Source organism: Nicrophorus vespilloides, unplaced genomic scaffold (assembly GCF_001412225.1).
Source record: "Nicrophorus vespilloides isolate i.1.1-1 unplaced genomic scaffold, Nicve_v1.0, whole genome shotgun sequence".
Taxonomy (NCBI): Eukaryota; Metazoa; Arthropoda; class Insecta; order Coleoptera; family Silphidae; genus Nicrophorus; species Nicrophorus vespilloides.
The window spans coordinates 17,219-42,855 of NW_017098074.1; the positions used below are offsets into that span (position 1 = coordinate 17,219).

Sequence of the window (25,637 nt, forward strand, 5' to 3'; positions counted from 1 at the left end):
CTCGTTGGCTCACCGAAACAAACGTACAATTGTGTTTTGTATAATAACTCAGTGAAAAAAAATAAACGAAGAAAACTTTCACTTTATTCCAAACTTTATTATTAAAAATTCAAAAACAGACAAATAAATATATAAAGTTGTTGTTATATAGAAATGTTACGTTTGGAAACAATGCATTTGATATTGTGGCGAGTCTTTTATGAGAATATACATTTCGATTTGAAATTCCCAGATTTAATGAAATTCCCTCCGACGAAACCACCACTTTATTAAAAAATTACAATTTATTATTATTACGTTCAAAAAAGAAAGAAAAGTTTATTATGATGAAAATACACTTTTGATGTTTGAATTCCTTGATTTAATTAAATTTCTTTTCTTTGTAATAAAAATTAATTAATTAAATATTGAAAATTTTCTAATTAATCTTTTAGGAACGTTTTATCCGATTACATTTTTTCATTCCTTTTGTCCCAATAAATGGAAACATCAAGACAATGTTAAATTTCACGCGCATATACACGACGAACACTTAGGAAAGTGCTTTAGTTGACTTGGAATACAAGTCAATTAGGGTTCTAATTGACAAAACCGCCGCCACGAGTGAAGTATCAACAGGATCATTGATTTTGTCGAGTATAAATTATTTTTTATTCGTTGATAATTCTGTTTCAGCTCACATAAATTACTTTCAATTAAATTACAAAAGTCAGAGTGCTCTCCGGACATTTTACAGCGTTTGCAGTGATATTTTCGAACTCTTGCTGATACGATGAAAAGACCGCCACGGAAAGACGACGAAATTCAATTTCCGCGCAAAACACGAGACAAACACAGCACTTTTGTTGCGAGATCGAACTTAATGCTGAATGAATGCAGCAACAGTAATAATAGATTCTGCGGTCGAGTTTACAATTTCCGAAGGAATTTCTTTATTTCCAATTGGAAAAAAAAATTAAAAAAAAGAAAGAATGTGCTTCGTATTTGCATACAGTTTTGGTATCGTACAATCACAAATTCTTTTATACAAAATCTGCATTTTTCATTACATACATTATCATAGTAATTACTTATACATTTGTAACTATAAAGAAATTCATATTATATTCAACAAGATTCAGCACGTTCATGCAGCACATTTACAGTTTTTATAAAAAAGAAATCCAGTTAACTTAAGCAATGAAATAAAAGCATCCGACAAAGGCAAATAGTTGGAATTTACATGAACTGAAGATATTAACCTGGAATGGTTAAAGTAAAAACTTTAAATTAAACTAACTGTAAAGCGTATTACGAGAAAACTAGTTTAAAATAAAATCAGACAACGTAATTGTGGGCAACAACAGCGAGCAAAGAAAACCATAAAATGAACATAGACATTGTTTTAGCTATAAATCTACTTGACAACAGCTTAAGAACTTTATTTATTTTTTTTATATTTGATTAACTCCTGCCTTATGTAATTTAAGAAAATCGCGCTTTCCCACGATTTACAACCTCAAGATTTATTGAACGTGACAAATAGTAAAGATTGTAAATCATATAGAATGAAATTAATAAGTTTTCCATCTTGTTTTTGTTGTTGTTTAATTTTGCAAATGGAAGACACAGTTCCGTTCTGCGTCTTCCTGTTCGTCCTCCTTCTTCATTTTCCAGTGTTGTTAACTTGTAGCAGAACAAGTAGGGTAATAGTGTTAATAATATATGGTTGGTGCGGTTGAGCGCAAAAAGCGGGTTACAGAAGTTCCACTGCGGTAAACTTCTTTCGCATCTTTTCCATTTCTATTTTTCGAAAGTCCGCGCAAATCATTCGTATTAATTCTGCACCAATTTCAATAATAGGATGCAGCATGACCCAAATCACTACCCAGACACGACCTTCTGCACAAGATAAGATAACGGTTCGATGGTACACTTTGTGTAATTAAGAATTTAACGTGTAGTTCATCATTTGATTATTTTGTTAGAAACTGTCTATTTGTTTCAAATTGTTGAGCTTGAAAGCTCAATAGAATTCCTACGAGTAAAGTAGTTCGTTGATCGTTTGAATGGAATTGTGACATTCTGAATTCGTTGGATCAACACGCGTTTCTTCCATTGTCCGTTTTCGAAGTCAGTGTTTCAGTGGGACGGAAAAGGTGTTAATACTTGTAAATTAGTTATGCGCTTCGGAATTCCTACTGCTTCGAGCTATTAGTTTCTCAAACATTGAATAAACTGAATGGAATCCATCAGTTTTAAAACTCACAGAAGCAACATTTAATATTGAAAAATAAATTCGGTATAAAAATATGTTTCTACATTTAATTAAAATAAATGTAATTTTTTATGATTTTAATAATAACGAACGAAAAAAATCCATTCACTGAACGTATTTAATTATGGAAATGCCAGCGAAATGGTTCATTATGTGATCATCAAACGCATACGAATCGGAATGACCGACACAAACAATGCGCATATTTTTTTTTATTTTCGTTGGTCATTTAATGGATTTGCCGAATGCGAACATTCACTCCCAATTAAACGTAAACGGACAAATTTCCTTTCATGTTCGTTTATTTACCTATTCTGTGCGTTTCCATAGATTTTTTTTATATAAAGTTTTATAAAGTGACAAGAGACAAATAATTCGGGAGATCAAAGTGCACAATAATTGAATCGGACAATTGTATTTATTTTATTAATAACAACATTTTGTGGGAAAGACACATAAAATATTTGAGTTTTGCTCTAACTGTTATTATTTAATTAACAAACAAAATATGTATTCAATTATTGACTTAACGTTGCTATGGATATTATCATAGTTGTAAAAGTTTTGTTTGTTTGTTATGGAAACTACTATAATTGCTACGGACCTTCCGAAATCTTAAAGAGGAATTTCTACCAAGCGATAATGAATATAAACTTTACTAATTGCCGAAGTTCAGAGTATAGACTTAAGCGCTTTCAATTTGTAACTTATCGTTTTACAAAAGTATGATTACCTGTATAAAATGAAATATTTAATTAATAATTTAGATTGATAATAACAAATATTTTGTACAAAAATTGATATTGCAAAAAGTAAAAAACATATTTTTACTCAAAATAAAATAATATTCACGTGTGTTTATATGGATACATTTTGCATGTTTATTTATTGAAATATTAGAATTTATATTACTATCAATATTTCGCATGGTTGTACCAAAAATAAAAAAAATGTTTCCGATAAAAATATTGTAATGGAAAATACTAAAAATAAAGTAACAACGAAATGGATGCGGCAAATTGCCACTTTGTGAGAACGAGATTTCTTTTCTTTCGGACTGTTAGCGCAATTAGTTTCTTAATTGCTGCAATAGCTTTATTGGAGTTTCATTTTATCATTCTCCTTTTCTTTTTCCTTTTTTTAAACTGCAACATGTTTCTTGAAATGGACGAACCGAACTGAATCTCACACATTCGACTCGATAATAATTTCGAAATTGTTAATTGCAAATAAAATGTCACGCTTTATATTTGGAAACGTAAACAATAATGAGAGGTGGTCCAGTAAATTGTAGTTGAACGAGACACGCGATTTCTTTTGTTGCACGATTAAGTTCTTAATTGTTGAGGCAATTGTAGCCGTTTAATTGAACAATTGTTGCAGAGTTGAGTGTTGTTATTGGGTTTCTTTGTGGGAATCATTGCGATCTAGCAGTGAAAGTGCATTCGAGGAGCAGGAGGAAATTTGAAAATTTTTATTATTCGGTCACCAACGTCGGAATCCGTGTCAAGGTGAGACGCGATGAAGACGAAACGAGAGCTCGCGGATCCGCGATGGTTTTTGTTTTCTGCGCTTTTCTCTTTTTTTTCTCTCTCTCTTTCTCTCCATTCGTTTCGTTCGCTGTTTCTCTTTGTTTCTCTCGTTTTTCCAGAGGTGTTTGACCGGAATCGAAGCCTCTGGTTTTGCGCGGTTTCGTTTGACTTACCATTAGGAACGATGGACTGCTGCTTGCGACCGCGTCTCTGCGGAGTGGGCTGAAGACCTGGGGCGGAAACAGCCCTTTTAGGAACACTTGGAATCAGTCTGTTGAAGCCGGGTGGACGGTATCGCGCACTTTTCACGTTCTGCTGCAGGAAGTGGTACATGCTTTGGGCCTTGTGCATCCCGGATGTTGGGGTGTTTGTTGGTAGACGCGGCAGGGAGTTTGTCGTCGCAGTACCGGTCTGCAAGCTTCTGGGGAGGGTTGAACCTCTTTCGATTTCCTCATCGTCATCTTCGCCGTCCGCTGAGGCGCCGGAACCGCAGGATGCGTCCGGTACGCTGGATCTTCTTCTCGAGGGCTTCGGCGCAACCCAGAGCTTATCCTCGCTGTTAGCACCGCCGATACTCCCGCAACTCCTCACCCTGTCAAGCTGTTCCCTGCTCAGGCTCTTGTGCGAGAAGAGCAGGTCGCCTGCCGATCTCCTCTTCGCGGCAATTGCTAACGCAGAAGCCGATGCTGACCCCTCGCCCCCAATCAGCGAGAGCTTGTTACGCGAATCCGTTGCTAATAATGCGGACTCAAAGCTACCCCTCCAACTGAAACGCTCACAGTCACTAGTTTCACGCTCCTCGGCAATATCAGAAACGCCGCTGCTGCTCTGATGCAAATTCCTGTTCTCGCTAACAAGCAAATCATGAGATCGGCTACGCGGAAGTAAATTATAACTGGAAACCGTGTCCTCCAGCGCACTCAATTTATCCGCCAAATTGCTGTCCGACGTACTATCGTCATCTTCCGTGGTGGTCGTCGAGGCAGAAGACAGCTTCTGCTGTAACCTCTTGTGATAATGTCTCGTCTTCGGACTGTTGCTGGCATGGCTCTCGCCGCTTGAAACCTCGTGCATCAAAGCCACCAATCTGCTACCAATGTGATGCATCACCTTCGCAATCAGAGGAGGACTGTTATGTGGCGTGACCATCTCCTCGTTAACATCCCCAGTTGCCATCTTCTCAAACGAAGCGACAAGCTTCTGATAGACAAACGCCGTTTCTCGGTTAAGCCCGTGTCCCTCATCAACAATACCACCATCTCCTTCGTCGCCCTCTTCATCATCTGCATTGCTGTCGAACTTGTTGATAATCTGCTTACAGCTATCCGAGATCTGCTGCTGCAGCTCCGATTTGTTGCACACAGCAGTCCCTTCGAGATCGCTGCTCGTATAATCCGACGAATCGTATGAATCACTCCACGTATCCTCGCTGCTCAGGTACTCCACTATTTCCCGCACTTGATCGTCCCTAATTCCCGGCACAGTCTTCATGAGCCTAGTTAGCTCGTTTTCAAAATACACTAATTGCGGCGGTTTGCAGCGATTCTTAAAGCGCGGACTCGGTATCGGTTTCGGAGATCCCTTCAATCCGAGAATCGGCGTCGTCGGTTTCGAATTGTTGTTAGCCACCATCGTCTTGAAGAACTGCCGCATCTTCGACATCATCAAATTCGTCTCCTCATCAGAACTCCAGTTGTTAAAGCTATCCTTACGAGTGAGCGACGTCGCTGGAGGTGTCGAAAGCGTCGTGATACGATCCTCCTGACGCTTCTCCTCGGAGATATTGTAAAGATTCGTCTTAGTTTCCGGTTTAGCAGCACTAATCTCAGGAGTTGAGTTGTCACGCGTATCCTTATTCAGATCATCATTGCTTCCTATGAAGCCGCTGTCGCGACTCTGCTGTTTGTTGCGATTGTTGAAATCGGAGTTATCCGATGGTTGGGGTGTTTTGTGCCCATCCTCGTCGGAAACGCAATCTTCGTTCATCTCTTGCGTAGTTTCTAAAGCTTTGAGTTCCTCTGCTGGCGAGTTAGCACCGCACGACTTTTGCTTCTTATTTTTCTTACGTTTGACGGTGTCGAATTGACCATCGTTTTTTTCGAAATTATTGGAATCATCATAGGTATCGGTGTCGGAGCTTGATGAGTTCTCTGAATTTAGATTGTCGGCGTTCGGTTCGGAAAGGTCGGGATTCGATAGCAGGTTGTCTAAAGATGATGAATGAGATCTGCCCGTGCCTCTGGCTCTAACTAAACGTTTTCTTCGTTGTTCCGGGCTCGGTCTGCCCTCGCTGTCGCTGCCCACGCTGCCGTCGGAATCACGTCGTTCTGCTTTGAAGCTGGTGAATCCGCTAAGGAAGTACTTTTCTAAACGTGAAGACGCTAAATCAGCTGGGTCGGCGTTTTCGTTGCTGTTAACATCGTCAGCGCCTGCAAACGAATCCATACTCTCGCTGCAGATACTGCTCGTCTCCGAGAAAGTGTCCTCGCGGTTTTGGTTGACATTGCCATCGCCTAAACCAAAGTAGAAATACTTTTCAAGATCTGTTGCAGACGTGGGTCGAATTTTCTTGTTCGTATTCGTTGTTTGCTCCACTTCACTATCCTCGCAACTCTCTTCAACGATTGTGTGCAAGGTAAAGTCGATGGCAGCTCGATGGTATCCTCGTAATTCATCTTCGTGGTCGATGGCCGCTGTACAATGCAAGGTGACTTCCTCGCTGGATGAGGATTCATCGTTGGTGCCGAAGTCATCATCATCATCATCGTCGTCGTCGTCATCATCATCATCGTCTTCGTCGTGCGAGAGATTCTCCACCCAGGAGTCATCGTCCGCGAGGCCCTCCTCGAGACAGACGACAGCCGATAGCGTATCGGCGCCGGTAATAACCGTCACACTCTCCCCTCGCTGATGACTGTTCGAAGCATCCACCGTGACATCCAAATTGTCTTCATTGTGATGAGGCAAGCTCCTAGAAACAACAGGTTGTTTGGGCGCGTTCGAACGATGCCCGTTCTCCAACGTCAACGTGAAATAGCCCGTCAGTCCTCCCTGTTCCTGCTCCTTCTGTTGTTGTTGTTGTTGCTGTTCGGGAACAGATGATAACGACGCTTCTTCATTATCATCGCGACACGCTGCTTCCTCTTGCCAATTCGTGTGCCTCACTATAACGTCGTTATCGGGTACCAGTGTCGTGGTGTCGGTGGTGACGACACTGACAGGCGCGTACGATGACGGCGGCGCAGAATCCTGGGTGATCATGACGAGGCTCGTATAACGCGCGGCATGGCGTAATACACTTGGATCCGGCTCACCAATGACTGGTGAAACACCTGCGTTTGCACCGCGGCAGCGCGTGTCCAGTGCGGTCCCCTCCATGCTAACGGAATCGGGTTCGTCAGACCGGATCCCCGCGTTCGCCGCTTCGTTCCATTCACCGCGATCCACAGAAACCAATACTTTCAGCTCAGATAACACAGCTCCATTATCATCCTCGCATCCGTCATCCGCAGAGATCTTGTTGTTCTCTACGTCGCTCGAATTCAACGATTCCGCGCTCACATCCGACAGACCCGGACTCGACATGTATTCCTTCCTCCCGACACTACCCTCCTCAGTCTTCTTATCACAATCACCAAATGCCACATCACAACCCTCGACCACTCCAACATCAACTTTCTCCGTAAACTCTCTTCTTTCACCATCTTCCTGCAATGCCTTAACGCAAGTCAAAATTATCTGACCATCGTCACCATCCTCATCGGAATCATCTGATGTGGATAAATCGCTATTGGAACTGTTGCTGTTAACCACGTAGATCCTGGAAAATTTCTTCCTCTTTTTGTCGGCAACGGTTCCGGTATCATCGCTATCCGTGTCATCGGATCCGGAGCTGCTCATATCGTGTTGGTCGCAATCACTGCTCGGCAGAGCATCATCACTTTCCCGATAATTAACCTCGGCTACGTTGTACGTACGCGAATACTTCGGACTAGCCTCTTTATCGTCATCATCATCATCGAGCTCCTCCAAGTCGGATTCTGCTGAAGAACTACTCAAGTATTTGCTCTCCGATTCCAAATATCCTTCGCCGAATGTTCCTTGCGCGTTGAAAATGTTCAATTTGCTCTCCTTCATCGTGCTGTCCGCCTTGGCCTCATCATCCGACGCCTGGTCCGAGGTGTTCTGGTCGGCCGCAACTGGCGCACTGGCGGTGCTCTGTGGTGCAGCGCCGGTGTTGCTCTGCAGAGCGGATAGAAATGGATTCGGTTCACTTGAGCTTATCAGAGGCCAGACGATGGGGGCCTGGTTCAGATATGGCCAGAGGGCGCGTGGAAGTAGACACAGCTGCGAGCGGATAGCCTCCAATGTCTCCGGCGTGTACATCACCACCGAATCCTGGGGATTCCAATGCATCGGCACCGGTATCGGTACCGGAACAGGTATTGGCACATACTGCGTGGGCGCACCGCAACTCTGGCAAGGACCTTTTTGTGGGGATTCGCTTTGCTCAACAGGCTTCTGGTGGATGCACTGCACCGTGACCTCATCCATCGCGTGACGCACTTCTACATCCTCTCCGTCCCTGGCTCTCGTCAAGAAGTTGTAACTATCTGTCGAAGCTGGTGAACCGCTGTCCAATCTGGTGGTATCTTCGTCTGTGCCTGTATCGGATTCCCTCGTCCTCCTGTAAACCAGTGGTGATCCCAATGGAGAATCCAATGCACCACGTCTGTACACCCCCGGCGATCCGAACGGTGAGTTCCAGTTGAACTTAACGCTGGGTCCGCCCGGCTCGAAATAGTCCCAATCGCACTCGTCTATTGGGAAACTGGAGGCAGTCGAAGAGCTATCATTGTCGTCAACATCCTCCTCCTTCGATGAACTGTCCGAACTTATGAACACCAGCTTGTAATCGTCGCCTTCTGGCAGCAGGATGTCTAACAGATCGGAATCGGCTCCTCTCCTCCAACCTGGCCACGATACACAGAGTAAATACAACAGCATAAAGTCGCCGCCCTCTACCAGCGGCTCGCCCACAAGAATACGGCCGCTTTTTATGGGCATATATGCAGATACCCACTACACCTCCTCCGTCACCGTCCTTCTTTTTTTTTCTCTTTCTCTCTCTTAAACATTATTTTTCATTATTATTATTTATCCTCTCGGCGTGCATTATTTATTGTTATTGCTGGAAGCCAAACATACCGATAAACCACCACCTTCTACCCTAAATGCTAAACAAATACGGCTAGCGCAGAAGAAAACATACAACATCATAGCGAGGTCGCCGACCCGGATCCTTGGAGCCGCATACAAAAGAGCAAGAGACGCAACGAAAACTTTTACTTTGTACTATCACTATTTAGCGTTCCAACAAGTGAATCACCGTACACCACACAGCAGTCACACCTGCACAACTGGTCATCTACTTACAAGATTAAGAGGATTATCGTTGTTCTTGAATCTTGCAAACCATTTTAAGCATGAAACCGACATTGGTTAGCAAAGCTTAAAATAGATGGAAAAAAGTATACCATATCCACCATTTTGTCACAATGCATGCAATGTATATGGAATAAGATACCTATAAACAATCAAATTAGATGTTTGTAGGTATATTATCCCATGATACAAATATATTTATGTTAGGTGTTAAATACTAAATGTTTGCTTGGTTTTGATAACAAATCAGAACTACTTTTTGCAACTTAAATCTACAAACCCATTAAGTGACCGATCTAAATATAATATTGTCGTTTGAAAAAAGAATATGAGATTATAAACTGTTAATAGTTAAAAATATGTAATTTTGGCGGTAAATGAAGCTTTTCATTTTCAATTAGTTATATAAGGAAACATGAAAGCGTGCTGCAGTGATTTTAATCCGAAAGAGAGTACATCAAAAGCCAACATCGAAACACGTGAAAACAGCAAACATTCCTATTACTCCTAACAAGATTTATATGTAAATATTTAGAAAACTTGTTAGGGATGTCGTTAATAGTTATAAACTAAAAGCCACACTAACCAAACCCTGTTAGTATATAGTTATTTAGTAATTGCCCATAAAGTAGGTATAAAAAGGAAACAAATAGAGGTAAGTAATTAATTTCAAGAGATAAAAATGGAATATGAAAATGGTCTCCAAAACAAATGAACGATATTAATGTAATTAAATAAATTACCACACCTAGTTTAACTATATGTATGTCCTGAGACAAGCCTTTCTAATGCTCGGTCAATAAGTCACAAGGAAAAAAAGCTAAATATTAAGATCTGCCTAATTATAGTTTCTGGCTTACCGGTGTCCACAGCTTGCATTTTCTTCATGTCCTGACGCCGTCTGCGCACCGTGACTTTCCGAAACACTGTGCCGCTGATTGGTTCAATGTCGCATAATTCTATCGGTTTCTCTTCCTCGTTTCCGCAACAGGAGGTCTCCTCTTCCTTCTTTTTTTCTGTGCCGTTGTTGAAGCTCACCCTCTTCTCATAAGTCTTACGAGGTGATGGCGGCGGTTGTACGGGAGCGGAATCCACGCTCTTGCTTCCTTCGAATACCTTCTTGACTGGTTCAGGAGGGTTCTCCGATCGTGAATGCAGCAGCTTTCGTTTCGTTTTCAGCAGCGAATCCTCGCTATCGGAATTATCGGATTCGTAATCGGATTTTTTGTGAATCGAGGCGTATTTGATCAACGGATTGATCCTCTGCTTTGGTTCGGGTTTCGTCTCTGGACGATCGTTGTAGACGTCCTCAGAGTGGGATCGCTTCGCAGTAGAGTGTTTCTTCGTGGGGCTGTTGATATCGCTATTATCTTTGGCCTGGTGCGCAACCAGAGATGGATAACTGCCGATGTCCTGACCCCTGGGAAGACTGCTATAGGGTCGATTCTCTGCGGAAGAGCGCACCACGTTCCAGCGTGGAGTAGGGTCTAGAATTTGCAAGTACGCTGATTGTAGTCGAGATTTACTACACGATATCAATTTTTGATTTTTAAAGAGAATCCTCACTTGATATGGTCCACGACCTCCTGATGGTCCGCTTGATTATGTCCGCGGCAGGAACGTAAACTTGATTGTCTCGCCTCCTGCTGGGACGGCGAATGAACTCGTTCATCCACTCGCCAGACGCCGCCTGAATTTCCCTGCAAAAATCATCAAAAATAAATACAAATGCAACTTGCGATGGTCTTGTTTTCTTTATCATTACATGTGTTTATGGCAAACTGTGCAGACCCATTCGGTAGTTCTGAGAGAGTACTCTCTGCATCCCTTGCAGACTTTCAGTCTGCAAGCCCTGCAGTAGGCGCCGCGATTGATAACGCGCCCCAATTCGATCCTGCAACGGCCGCAAGACCTGTCCGGATCTGGAGTAGGACTCTCCAAGTCTGCCGACGGTTTCAACGCTCCCTTCCTACGCAGCAGCTGCAGTTCGGCTTTCAATCGTCTGAAACAATTTTGCAACTGATTACTTATCTAATCATCCTGCTATCTGACTATTTGATCTATTCGTAATCGAGGTGTGGGGACGGAACCCTCAGTTTACCACAAACATGGATCAGAACCGTAAGTTTTACAAAACATATACAATTTGGTATAAGCTCTTCGTTATTTTTCTGATCAGCAATCGCTAAAGCTCTCGTAAGTTTCGAGGCGACGGATGAAGTTGACCTGTCTTACAAGGCGGGAGATGTTGTCAAAGTTATTAAACTGTCGCCGGGCATCGAATGGTGGAAGGTGGAACTGAACGGGAAAACTGGGATGGTCCACAAAGATTCGTTTGAATTATGTAAGCAACTTTTATTTACAATCGTAACCATTCCAAACCCATTCACTCGTAGATAAGTATATGGTAGTTGTTGATTATCTGCAACCCCAAGAAGGTTATCTCCAGTTAAACACAGGAGATTTGATAGATATAGTAGGCGTGCAAAAATACAAATGGATCGGGAGGAATCAACACGGAGAGGAGGGTAGCGTAGATACTAATTATGTTAAACAATTGCCTCCATTCCCCAAAAAAACTGGTAATAATCAATTAGTATTAAATTTTATTATTTATTATATTGTTTTTAATATCTTTTTAGATACTTTGGATCGAATAATACCGCACGAAATTTTGGTGGATCTGCGTAAGGGTAGGCCACGTAAAGCATCTAGGAGCGTTATATCACCTCGAGCTCACACAGTGGACATCGTTGAAGTCACAGAAGAATTCGATGAAATTCCGGTTGAGCCTGCCGAGGATAAGGTCGAGATGAGACCAAAGACTCAAAGACCCACTCTGCCATGGATGCAGGAACTTTCCGATAAGAACAAGACGAGCAGCTTGTTCTCTAATCACGTGCTCTTGGATCAGAAGACGACGCCGAAGATCAGGACTCGCGAACTTCCAAAGAACTTCAGCAAAATAAAGGACATGTGGAACCAAAGCGATACTCAGGTTACCACCTCCACGTCGACCGTTCGGAGCAGCTTCAACAACGGCATCTTACGCAAAAGCATTCGCGTCGACTCCATCGAGAGCCAAGAGCATCCTGGTAACGCAAAAACCATCCAAAGAAGCAGCCTAACCACGACGCTAATCCAAAACGATATGAACGAAAGTCCAATTGTGCAAGAGACACAAACCAAAATGTATCGAGAGATCAAACCGCCTGTCCAAACCAAAGGTAGGGTAAATGCAAACCTAATTGTAGATCCAGTGAAAACAGAGAATCAACCCAAAATGTATCGAGAGATGGAACCGTCTATCCAAACTAAAGATAGGACAAACGTAATGCGAATCCGAGTAACAAACGAACAAATTCCTGTACAACCAACCCAAACAATTGTGCAAGAGAAACAAACCAATATGTCCCCATTTGGGGACCCATGGAGAAACAGACTAACTTATCTATTACCAACCAAAACTATTGCACAACCAGAAAAAGCAGCACCGATCGTGGTTACGGTGCAACCAGATAAAAGCCTTGAAAATGCTCCACCTCTACCAACGAGAAAATCGATTCCGAAATTGATACCACACGTACCGAAAATCACTGCGAAAGAAGAGGAAGAACCGGTGCCCAAACTACCGGAGTCCGAGCCTCCGAAATTGACGAAGCAATGCGCAATTCCGATCCATAAAGAAGCACCGAAAGATGACGCAAAACAAATCGCAACACTGAACACCATGGTGCGGGAGCTTCAGGAGGAGAACATGGAAATGAGACGGAGGATGTCTGCGCTCGAAAAGAGGCTAGAGTTCCTCATAGAAAAGGTGCTGAGTTAAAGCGAAAGCGCCAGTCCGATCCATTTGCGCGGTCACCTATAACCCACCTACAACATATATGTTCTAATCTGCAGTTTCCTATATTCATTATTAGATAACGTTATACAAATGTACGTTGCGCAGTGTGTGCCTATTAAAGTCGATTAAATTATTTGCGAAGCGAACGAAAAAAACCTCTCATGTGTATCTGTGTGTGTTATCCTGTTTCTTTCTAGTGCGATTCCCACGGGTTTAAGTAACAGCGCGAGGTTGTCTTTTCCACGAAAGAAAGGGCGATTTCAAAAGTCCGTGGACCCGGGGTTCACGGCCATCGCGAGCTTAGAAAGTTGTCCTTCGGATTCCGCCGATTAATCAAAAACTAATCGAAAACGCAAAAAAAAAAACAAGAAACAAATAAATAAACAACTTTTTCGTCAAAGATTTATGTTGCTCCCTCGTGCCAAATGTCACGGTTACGCAATTTCAATTCATCAAATATATAATTTACCTTTGACTCTTCAAGTATACAAAAATCTACAGCGTTTATTAAATTTGTAGCAGCCACTCTTCAATAGAGACCAAAATTTTCAAAAAAAAAAATCAACAGCTATTCTATTGTTGAATAATACTTAAATATACAAATTACAAACTTTTTTTACATTTCTATAAAGTTTTATCAAAATTATATATTTCATAAACTCAATTCGCGCAATTAATATCCTAATTGCTTACTGAGTTATAAAATTTTAAATTTTCAATATGATTTTACTCATTAACTAAAAAAAAAATAGATTAACATGTAATGATTGCAAACATTGAAACTTAAATTAATGCAGAATAAATTGATTCAGTCAGTAATTATCATTTAAAATTCAGTTTTTATTTTCTAAGGCACTTGAAAAGGTTATGGAAACCTGATAATATAGTAATTTCCATTAATTAGTTGACACGTTTGACCTAGTTAGAGCTTGAAAATCATTGAGAAATAAAGTGATAACAGCGCAAATTATCTATGAAAAAAAAGGTAAACTAATAAAACAAGCAGGTGATAATTTTGGTTAATTTCAAATAACACTATTAGAATCAATATAATTCAGTGATAATTAAAATATCCGTATGAAATTACCTGTTAATAAAAAAAGTTCTTTGTATGGATACATTTGACTGTTGTCCAAGTACGTCTAATTAGATTGAAGTAATAACGAAATGTGTAATTAGTTAATGAGTTTGGTCGGATGGAATGCTGGAAATGGATTGCTAATGTTGCAACCGACGGAGTTTTTCCTCGCATATTTTTTTAGAAAAAAAAATAGTTTAAAGCACGTAATCGTTGGGCGTTATGAATCATCGAATGTTGCACGTAATTGCATTGCATATCATTTCTGGATAGAAATCATATGTCCATGTTTCGAACAATTTAAACTTGATTTTCATCCACTTTTCGAGGGAAATGTCGAGAGAGATATCATTTGCTGTACGTTTAATTATTAATTTTTTTTTGCTCCGCGCGAAATGTAATTTCCGCGGTTCTATAAATAAAACGGCCGGAGAGTCTCTCCCCCTTCGTGTTTCGGATTGATTTACAACAACAACCAGGCGCAACTCTCTATCTCGCCCATCTCCCCGCAACCTCTGCTTTCTCCATGACCGCCCACTCTATATTTAGTTGGAGATAACATTAATATATCTATCTAACAACAATAACAACAACAACAATGGTCGAACGTATCTATGATACATCGTAATTCATTCCGTTCAATTTCCTTTTCGATGACGAATTTAAATTGGCTTTTGGCGAAGCCCCCTCGCTTTAACGCAACAATTCCTAGGTTTTCTTTCCCACACGCACCGAAAGCGGTCTCGACCACTGCAAATAAAGTGCACCGCGACAAAAAATGAATTACATTATATAACGCAATTAAATAAATACAAATTTTATCATATTCACGAGCCAATCGAAACGCTTTGTAGGAGGCGATTGCGCTGTGCGACATCCATTATTCAATTGAATATTAATCGCGTTTGGAATATGCAAAATTGATGCTGTAAGGTCAGAGAGGAGGAGAAGCCGAGACTTATGTAAGTTCTGCTTCCTTTTGTACCGGTTGGCACGATGGAGGACGGAGAGCGATAAGACCGAGGATACAGTTACTTCTGACGCGACGAAACTCAAGTTATTTTACTTCGGAAATGTGAGCTGCTGCTGCTGCATCGCGGGTTAAAAATAATGACTTTCAAGACAATTTCAATGAAGAAATCTTTTGACTATACGCGGATGGATCGGAAAGTTAAGAGAAAACATATTTCTCGAGATAAATTTTTTATTAATCTTTAAACTCACTTTCCAAGATATTCCATTCCTTCATCAATATAAATATAATATGAACTCTCTAAATAACCATTAGCTGCAATTACTTTAGTATTTCATGCAAATGTATTTCTACACACTTTTGTTCATCAAAGTTTTCTGTTTGTTATTTCATTATTTCAACATCTTAGATTTTTTTACTGACGAAATAATGGTAAATCTTATATAGGTATCCCCCGACTTACGAACTCCCGTACATACGAACAATATTCTAAAAGCTCTAACATGTTACAAGGAGATATATAGTGATAAAATTAATTAACTGTTCAAACAAAAATTGAATTTAATTAAATAATTGTGATGTCTACATTGAAAAGTATTTGTAAGTATTTTGTTTATTCAGTTAGTCTTACGGAATTTAAAATTTATAAAATTAAAAACCATGATAAAGTATAGTAAGTATAAGTATATTATGAAATTTTTAAAATTTCCTCGACTTACGAACAAATTCGACTTACGAACAACCCTTTGGAACGGAACTAGTTCGTAAGTTAACAGATCGTATTTTGAATCTTGATTTTTACAAGTTTTCTACTTAAATTGACATCTGTTTTTCTATCGAATTTAATTCTCAAATTTTTAATTCATTTTGAGAAATGTCAACTTTTGATAGTTAAAAATATTCATTTTTTAAGTAATCAAACGAAAAAAATTACGTGATTACAAAACAAAAAGTAAATTTAATCATTTCGGTTTATACTTCTTGAAATATGAATCGTGATTTATGCACTTTTACTATCGAAATTAACAACTGTTAAGTTATTTCGTTTAATTATCTTGTTAAAACTATTAAGTAAAGAAGTATAATATGGCTTTTTTTTATAGATTTCCAATCCAGGTAAGTCATAATTTTCCAAAAAAAAATTAAAAAAAAAAATCCAATTTTTCATTAGTTACAAATGTGTTTTTTCAAATTGACATCTGTTTTTCTATCGAATTTAATTCTCAAATTTTTAATTAATTTTGAGAAATGCCAACTTTTGTTAAAAATATTCATTTTTTAAGTAATCAAACAAAAAAAATACGTGATTACAAAACAAAGTAAATTTAATCATTTTGGTTTATACTTCTTGCAATATGAATCGTGATCTATGCACTTTTACTATCGAAATTACCAACTGTTAAGTTATTTCTTTTAATTATCTTGTTAAAATTATTAAGTAAAGAAGTATAATATGAATTTTTTTATAGATTTTCAATCCAGGTAAGTCATGATTTCCCAAAGAAAATTTTAAAAAAATCCAATTTTTTATTAGTTTCAAATGTGTTTTGATTTCATGATGAAACGTCGCAAGAAAATATTTAATACACACTGACGAAATTGTTAAGAAATGATCACTTAATCACTTATCTTATACTTCAAATGTTTATGTAATGTCTATATTTTTATATTAAAATTTTTAACTGAAATAATCTCAAAAATAGTATAACTTCAACTTTTTTTTATGTAATAATTAAATGTAGTTAAAATTCACTGATTATCAATTACTGTTCTTACAAAATTTGTACAGTTGTTATAGAAGAACCAAATAAATTAGTTAGAGGTTGTCCTACCCACGATTCCGTGGGCGCCGGTTCGAATCCTGGTCAAGCCAGGCCCTTTGAGAACTCTCTCACAGAGCATCGATATAATACTGAAGACTATCTACAAAACGGCAGCCAAACAACAAATTATAGAAGAATATAATGGTAAAAACTTCCATTGGGAATTATTACAATATAAAAATTAATAAATTCTTTTATATTTGATCAAAAATTATTAACAAACCTAATTCTACATCAATAATAATTGCATATTTTACTTTTATTAATATATACTTTTCATGTACAATATATTTATTTATATCTTTTCAATTTCAAATCATTTAAAACATGAAATAGATTCCTTGAATTTGTCTCGCAATAGTTTCCATGAAAGGAAAACAACGTAAAACCATTAGCAACGGAACAATATTATCTAGCTGATACTATATTTGTTTAATTTATATTCACTTGCACTATTTGAAATGCGATAAGTGACTTACTCCGTTTGTTTCTATAAATGTAGAAAGGAGAAATAAGAGCTGCACACGTTCTTCATAACCTTATTTCTATATAGACACACACACAATATCAGATTTATTATATGCAAGTAAATATCATCTCGTTGATACTATCTTATTTCCATTAGTTACACAACAATAATGATACAATGCATGCGTTAATCAGGTAAATCGAGTGGTTCGGAACGTTTCAGTCGTTGGGTTTGTTGAGCTGTTGTCAAGTGGATTTATATATATATAAAGAAAGAGATAGAAAAAACAACATGTGCAATATTCAACAGACAGCATTTCTTTAGATAACTTAGGCTGTTTTTTGAAGACCTCTTCAAAATATATTTGATAAAATCTATACCTTTTGGGAATGTTTCCTTTCCTTCACTAATAAATTACAAAAATGAATATTTTTCAAATTTATTACTTCATAATTATAGCATTTTAAACTTTTTGTTCTTAAGAAGTTTCCAAGAAAAATACTTTATTAAGAATATTGTAATTCGTTTGAGAGCTAACCGTTTTCCAAACCGAAAAACGCAGCTGCACAACCAACGCATAGGCACTTTAAAAAATTGCGGTATTCTTTGTTAAACCGGCTTAAAAAGTTTTCCCTCAAATGTGCATACGTAAAAGCATTGGATTGAATCCATAAAATATGTCTTCAAATTCTCAAATCCTTAATAATCCTTACTTGATGCACTACACCTGTTTCTATCTATGTACTTTAACAAAAAAAAATCACTATAACAGCAAAACCGAGAAATCAGCACTGTTTGAAACCGCACTAATCGAGGACTTTAAAACTGCAGAGGAAAAAAAAATTAAATTTATTTTCTTTTGAAATATGATCAAAACCGCACTATGCTGTATTTGCAGCACACTTTTATACTGTAACATATAATTTTAATTAGTTAGTTAATAAATTGAAGTTTATAAATTATTTGTTTTTGTAAATATAGAATTGTACAGTTAATCGCTTAGAAATAAACATGAAATAATAAAAAAAAAACAAGTTTACAAGATTCTTTTATATAAATGTATACTTAATCTAATAAAATGAAAGAAATTAATATTAATGTCGTCGAATTATAATGAAACATTTTACTACCTAACCATTTCATATAAATAAAAAGATTCAACCTGTTTCGTCGTGAACAGATGAAATAAATTATCGAAACCAGTCTTAATGTAAAATAAAAAACAACTTAATGATATTTTTTTTTATAATTTAATGATGTGTATATTAAGTAAAATGAAAAAAAAAATTGGACATTGGATTATAAATTTCAAAAATTAAGTTAAAAAATCATACATGTAATAAATATTTTCTTTGAAATTTATATCTTATCTTATTTTTTTCAAAATATCTATTAATTAACTACATTCTTCCAAATCTATATTACATAATTAGAAAAGTATAATATTGAAATTTAAAAAAATGCAACAAAAAATCAAAAAATTTTGCTTTGAAAATAATTAATGAAAATTGTTCAAATTGTTTTAGTTTTTTAATAAATGCTTGAGAAAACGTATGAAATTAGTCATTTTCATAAGGATATTAAGAAAATTTGATATTATACTAATGGTTAAGAAAAGCTGCGAAAAATGCAACAAGAAATCAAAAATTGTGTTTTGAAAATAATTAATGAAAATTGTTCAAATTGCAATAATTTTAGTTATTTTAATAAATGCTTGACAAAACGTATCAAATCAGTCATTTTCTTAGGATATTAAATATAATTTGATATTATACTCATGGTTGAGAAAAGCTGCGACGAGGTAATAAATTCCTTCCGCTGAATATTCAAGAGGTTTATAACTTATCGATTTTGCACTTAAATTCACTGACATTATACGTTTATCGATTAGCAGTAAATATTTCAAATTCAAAGCGCATTATATAAAAGAATTTGATAGAAAGACGAAAAAAAACTCGTTTAATAGAAATTCAAATTTTAGTTTAATCCGTTCTAAAATTTCCTGATTTTTACTCGTATAGTGAAACATATTCAAAAATATACATAATATGTGTAAACAAGTTTTAAAAAGCTAGTCTTTTTTCTTACAATTCATTTTGCTCGTTCCACTGTAATTTGTTGCAAATTAAAGTAAATTTATTTTGCTAAATCGTGTTCAAATTGCAATTTATTTATAGTTTTCAATTAAAATTTATATAAATTCTTATAAACTAAAGAAACAAAGATGATAAATCCAATATATAAAACCTTCAAGTATTTTGATACTATATAGTTTTTTTTTTTTCTTAATAATAAATCTTGTATCCAAGTTGAGAACGATTATTTCCTATACACATTACTCTTTCTTTAACTCATTTTTTTTTTCACAATCTTTCCGTCAACGTCGCAGCTAAATAAATTGTCTTCAAGTGCATTTTCTCTTTCTCCAAACCCAATTAAACATAGTCTTCGTGAGGCCACTTCCCATTTTCTTCCCACATGCTTACATCTTAATCCTGCCTTTAAACATCTTCAGATTGAGAGCCTCTGGATTTAACACATGTTCGACTTTCCAGTAAATTTAATAATAAACACAAACGAAAGTGAAAACTAAAACGTACATTTCTTTGAGTGTAAGCATATTTGCAATTCATATTTTGTACGTTATACATGTATGTAAGCACATAAACAAAATAAACATGCTCTAAGTAAGAGAACCGAACGAAATGGAGAGAATAGAAAAATAAAATAACGTAAGGTAATAGCGTAATTATTAAACAAGGTCACTGCAATTAGGTTTTTTTTGTTGCCTCGACTTTAGAATTAATAATAATCACTTTGGTGTAGTAGGAAATGGAGTTAGTTTTATGTGTATGACAAATCGGCGATGAATTAAAAATGGATTTGCTGCTGGGAAGTTGTAACAAAGAGTTTCTTAGCACAAGGAAACGGTCTATTTATAGCAAAGAATACTAACAATTTGTTGGAATAAACGACACTTTTGTATGGAGTGGAGTGAAAAAGTAATGACTATTTTTTTGTATGTAATACTGTTGTATATGGAAATGAATGGGGGAATCGTTCTTTGAAGATTTGGGCTTACTAATTGGGGACCAACTGAGACTTTTTTTGATATAATAAAAGCTGCGTGAACTATTTCTTGTACATTGAAAGAAGTTGTCATAAAGAAGGGGAAATATCCCTTTTTACAAGCATATTGATGAGTGGATGGAAACATTCAAGGGCTTTTCTGTACCTTGAGAATAAAACTGAAATAAGTATATTGATTAATGAATATACGATGCATATTTTTATCATAAAAAATATAATTATTTTACTTCCAGTTAAAAAAAAAATCATATGCGAATTTCTTTAATTATCAATCAATTAGTTAATTAAATAAGATAATGTAAATTTCTTTCATTGTAAAGGGTGTCCCAAAATTAACGCAAGATTTGAATTTACCGCTATTTGTGCAGTAAAGTGTTGCAACCCAAAAAAAAAATGTTTACTTTTTGTTTTGTATGAATGTTTCGATTAACGTTATTATTTATGTGATGTTGTGAGAATATTTGTTTTGTCATATGTAATACTATACGCAGTAAAACCTGTTTTTGTGCGGTCCTTTTTTATGCGATTTTTTATGCGGTATATGAAATCTAACCAATTTCAACGGTGTTGGCACCATTGTAATGTTTCTCAAACGATTAATTTCTGCAAATGTACAATGGAAACGTGAATGTGTCCATGTGTAATTTAATTATTTATTTTGTTTGGATGCACTTTCTCATGCATTTCGTAAATCTTTGACGTATTTTGTATGTGCGATTTTTTTTATGCGGTCCATATCCACCGCATAAAAAAAGTTTCTGTAATCTATTATTATACAAAGTTATTTGTTACATGTAAGAATTTATGAAAATTTTTGTGCGTTTTTTTATATACCGCACAAAACCACGTTTTACTGTAAAGTGTATATATTAACATTCTTTAAATGATTATAAAAGTAGAACAAAAAACAATGAATGATAATTCTGTTTTTTTTTACTTTTATAATAATAAAATTATTGATTGAAAAATAGATGATTCATAAAAAAAATCATTAATAATCATAGGTTGCGTGTTTATTATTTGTAGTTTGTTATGTAACTTGATGAAATGAATTTATTTATTGCGGCTATGGAAACGGTTTTTAGTTATGAAAAGTTGCGTTAGTTTCCGTAATGTTTTTGACATTTTGGCTAATACGATTTTAAACGATCGGGGTTATATAAGCGCGAATCTTTCGCTTGTTTCTTTTGGAAAGGATGCGCACTTGAAGTGCTTCCTCGGTCTCGGCTGCAGACCGGGAAATGGACGAAGAACAAGAAGGAGGAGGAGGCGGCAACGACGGAGGCCGCAAAATGGACACGGATAGAGCGTTGGCGGTTGACACACTTTCCAATTTGGCGCGTTTCAATTTTGTTTTTCCTCTTATTATTATTATTCAATTTGTTTTGTTTTGTTTCTTTTTTTCACCCGTTGCTACTGTTGTTCTTTGTTCGCTAGTTCTTATTATTACGCAACACTGTAAATATTATCGAGTGCTGTTGGGTAGTCCGATAATCTCCGGAGGCGACCGCAAAGAGTAAGAAAGATGATGGAGAGAAGCAAAAATAAAAAACACGAAGAAATAGGAGGAAAAATGATTGTCCGAGGCGAGCCGGGCGGCGCCAATCGCCGCCAAGGTCAAGTGTTTTACTTCGGCCACCTTTTCTTTCCGACGGAGGATTTACAAAAAAAAAATCGCTTAAAAGATATAATTATAATAATAATGTTTAGAAGCTGAGTGCAGAAGGTAGAGGTGAAGGTGTTCGAGGTGAAGGAGGAAGAGGAATAATAATAATAATGGACGCGGTGCTTTTCCTGGCTTTATGACATTAGAGGTTGATGAACCTCGACGGAGTGCATATCATCATCATCAACATTACCATCGGCGCGTTGGTAGCAATAACTAAACTAAGGATACGTTTATTACCAGCTCTTTGGGGCTCTCCGGTGATCTCCTGGTAGAGAAAGAATATTCAACTAGCGATCAAGACACGAACCCGTTCTTAGACACATGCACACCAAGCACAAAATCAAAAGAGAGAAAAAAAACACACACATATACACAGAAAGAGCGAACAGCAACAACAAACGAAACTTCTTATACGGATAGCAGCAAAAAAAAAACACAAACACACACAACACACGAGGGAGAACAGCGTCCCTCTACTCCGTCACTTCACCAAAAAATAAATAAATGGAAGAACTTAAGACGTATTTAATAGTATAAGAAACTGCACCCTTTTCTTAGTGAGTCGGCTTCCTCGCTGCTTCTTTCTCTCAATATCTCTTCCCCCTTTTTTTCTTCTCTTTTCTGGACGTTTTCCACCGCAGGCCTCTTCGTGCACTGAGATTTCACTTTTGTACTTCTTCAGAGATTGTGGTTTTGTCTCAAGGTGTGCTCGCAGGCGCATGCCCAGCTCGAACACTACAGTTATTCAACTTAAACCAAGACAGGTTTACAGAGTACCATTTACCTAACAGGTGTCTCGCATAGGCGGCGAATGTGGGACCGGTGACGTTCGGACGGACGCCCACGGACGTACCGGAACGGCGATAGGACCGAGCCCTGATCCCCGCGGGATTCCCTCCGCGTTCTCTGAAATACCCATTTCGGTCGACCGAATACAATAATGGTATCAATAATCCGATTCCCACGCCTTGTTGCACACACAATAAACGCCACCATTTAAGTCGAATCTTTGCTGGTCGTAGGTGGCTGGTCTCATTTCTTTTTGTTTCGCTTGTCTACCACACGATTTACGCAATTACTATTCCGACACCTCATTATTACTCATTTCATTGAGTCAACTTTGCAAAACCAATCTTTATTAGCTTCCAATATAAGACTACAGTTCAGAAATTAATACTATACTTAAACAAGACTTCAATTCTATTCCACATTATATATAACGTAATAAAAAGTATTTAATTTTTTAAATTCTGATTTATATAACGTAAAACCTGAGAAAGTACACGTGGGTGACTTTATTCGTCACTTTCATCCTAAAATAGGCTTCTTCTAACATAAAGAATCTTAGTTTTATGTTAAAAGTTGAAAATCTACAAATATTTTAAACGAATATGTTGAAAATTAGGAAATAAAATAAGACATAAAACAAAAACAAAAAGTTGGAAATTTATTAATATATTTAAGCGAGAATGATGAAAATTATACAAAGTAATGTTGTATCAACTTTATAAAGCCAAAAATATGTATAATATTTTTACATTGAAAATCACTCGACGCAAACCAAAACAAAATTGAAAATCTCCTAATTTCATAAATTAAATTCTTTTCATGTTTAATATAATCCTTGTATTATTTATTAGTAATTATTAGTAAATGGATTATCTTTAGTAATTAGTAAAAATTAATTATATAACAGCAATGTATTAATATCTAAGTTGATTTACTCACTTTAATAGTTTATTCAATGTTATATAAAATCGGATATTTTGCATTGTACTTATTCAAACAATTTCACATAATATGTCGATAAGAATTATCGTATTTAATCGTATTTTGTAAGGTTTTATAAGTATTTCACTTTAAATAAGTTAAAATTAACTTTATTTTATTTACACTCTGGTTTTTTAACAATTTCAAATCAGGATAAAGTTGTTACATTTATCTGTAAATTCAGCACTAAAAGTCGCATAAAACTTAAAGTTACATCGCGAAATTTACGAGTTTCGAGCAATCAATGAAATTACTTCCAAATAACTACTTGAAATTCAGTTTCACACGTCTTATTGCATCGCAATTATAGTTTTCTCAACATTTTATTTTATTAAGTTTTTTAATCTAATTCAAAACAAAGTGGATTTAAATTCTATAAACTATAATACGTTTAATATCAGAGAAAATAAAAGTAATTTTGAATAAGAAACCAAGATTCAAAATGAAATACTTCTTATTGAAAACTTTACTACTTTCATACTTTTGACCATAATTCTTTAACATCTAGGTAATAATACAAAGGTAATAGAAATGTACAAGGGTAATCTGCTAGTGTAACAAGTCTTAACAATGTTTTCATTCACACAATAGCCAAATCTGAAGGATCACAATTTTCCAAGAAGAACGATCTTCTACAATAAAGATGAACTAAAGTCAGGACACCCAACAACTCAAGTGGGTTAATAAAGACATTTGGAATACAAGCAATAAAGTTTAGCTTTTACTACTTTTGACCGCACGTAATTAGAACTTTATTTTTAGTAAAGTATATTCATTTTTAAATGAATTTCCATTCGTTCATTCATTCATCAGTAACTTTCATTTTTCTGAGTAAAATAATCAAAGCAATATATGAATCATGTTACATTCTCCAAATATCGAAATTTGATATGCATTTTGTCGATCTATTATAGTTTTTGACAAAATCACTATCACTTTATACTGATTTTGGTAACACTAACACTGCTTTTTCCTGCATTAATTTGTCATTACTTCATTTTTAAATTACAACTCAAATGAATAAATCACAATCAAATATGAATATACGTTAAATATCCAATTTTCATATGCATCTTTAGGATCAATTCATATGTATTATAGATTCCGATAAAATCACTAAAAAGTAAATTAAACACAATCCTAACACAGATCTGCTCATCTCAATTCAAACAGTTTAATTCAATGATGCAAACGTTGATTTATTTATAATATCATTCCTACCTACTACATTATCAACTACTACAGTTCAATAATTGAATTAAGTTTAGCGGATATTTCCATCGGCGCAAACTAATTACGTAATCCGAGCACAACATTTTCGTTTTCGTTCGTCCGTTTTATTTTTTTCCTCCTTCTTCTTTCTAACACTTTCGTTTCGATTCCGCGTTTTCGCTCTTAATTTCAACTCATACTAATTACATATAAATCGCTCCGGGTTCAGCATGAAAATGCATTATTTAGTGAAAAATAAACAGTTCGGTTTTAATGGAGCCTCCGGCTCAAACACACTGCAAATACATACATATTAGTTTCACCGACCGAAATGAACTGTGCTGTATCGAAAATTGAATTAATTGTGGCCTTTGGAAATATATAGATAGAATCGTTTCCAAAGTTATTCAAACATTTCTCCGCTATATTTAACATATAAAAAGAGCATGTTGATTTTTAATTCTTTTATTAA

The 25,637-nt window shown here is 36.3% G+C and overlaps 2 protein-coding genes across 2 annotated transcripts in view; one reads left to right on the top strand and one right to left on the bottom strand.

Annotated features, from left to right (window-relative positions):
* Positions 1–22,859, bottom strand: part of LOC108561614 — a gene marked incomplete at its 5' end in the record, with an annotated part of 39,181 nt that extends 16,322 nt beyond the window's left edge. The window contains 5 exons of the mRNA XM_017919637.1: positions 3,963–8,762; positions 10,095–10,739; positions 10,801–10,934; positions 11,000–11,236; positions 22,731–22,859. Coding sequence (XP_017775126.1) covers positions 3,963–8,762; positions 10,095–10,739; positions 10,801–10,934; positions 11,000–11,236; positions 22,731–22,859 — 5,945 coding nt within the window. The remainder of the gene's footprint in view (positions 1–3,962; positions 8,763–10,094; positions 10,740–10,800; positions 10,935–10,999; positions 11,237–22,730) is intronic.
* LOC108561615 (titin-like) lies at positions 11,335–13,222 on the top strand. The gene is made up of 4 exons (XM_017919638.1): positions 11,335–11,355; positions 11,414–11,578; positions 11,631–11,816; positions 11,877–13,222. Exons 1-4 carry the CDS (start codon positions 11,343–11,345, stop codon positions 13,061–13,063), a joined length of 1,551 nt encoding a protein of 516 aa, XP_017775127.1. The 5' UTR covers positions 11,335–11,342; the 3' UTR covers positions 13,064–13,222.
* Positions 22,860–25,637: the final 2,778 nt, after the last annotated feature.

Excerpts from the sequence above, each read along its gene's own strand:
- LOC108561615 (XM_017919638.1), top strand. Across the intron at positions 11,579-11,630 it reads CAAAGATTCGTTTGAATTAT|ATAAGTATATGGTAGTTGTT; the intron begins GTAAGCAACTTT and ends ATTCACTCGTAG. Across the intron at positions 11,817-11,876 it reads TCCATTCCCCAAAAAAACTG|ATACTTTGGATCGAATAATA; the intron begins GTAATAATCAAT and ends ATATCTTTTTAG.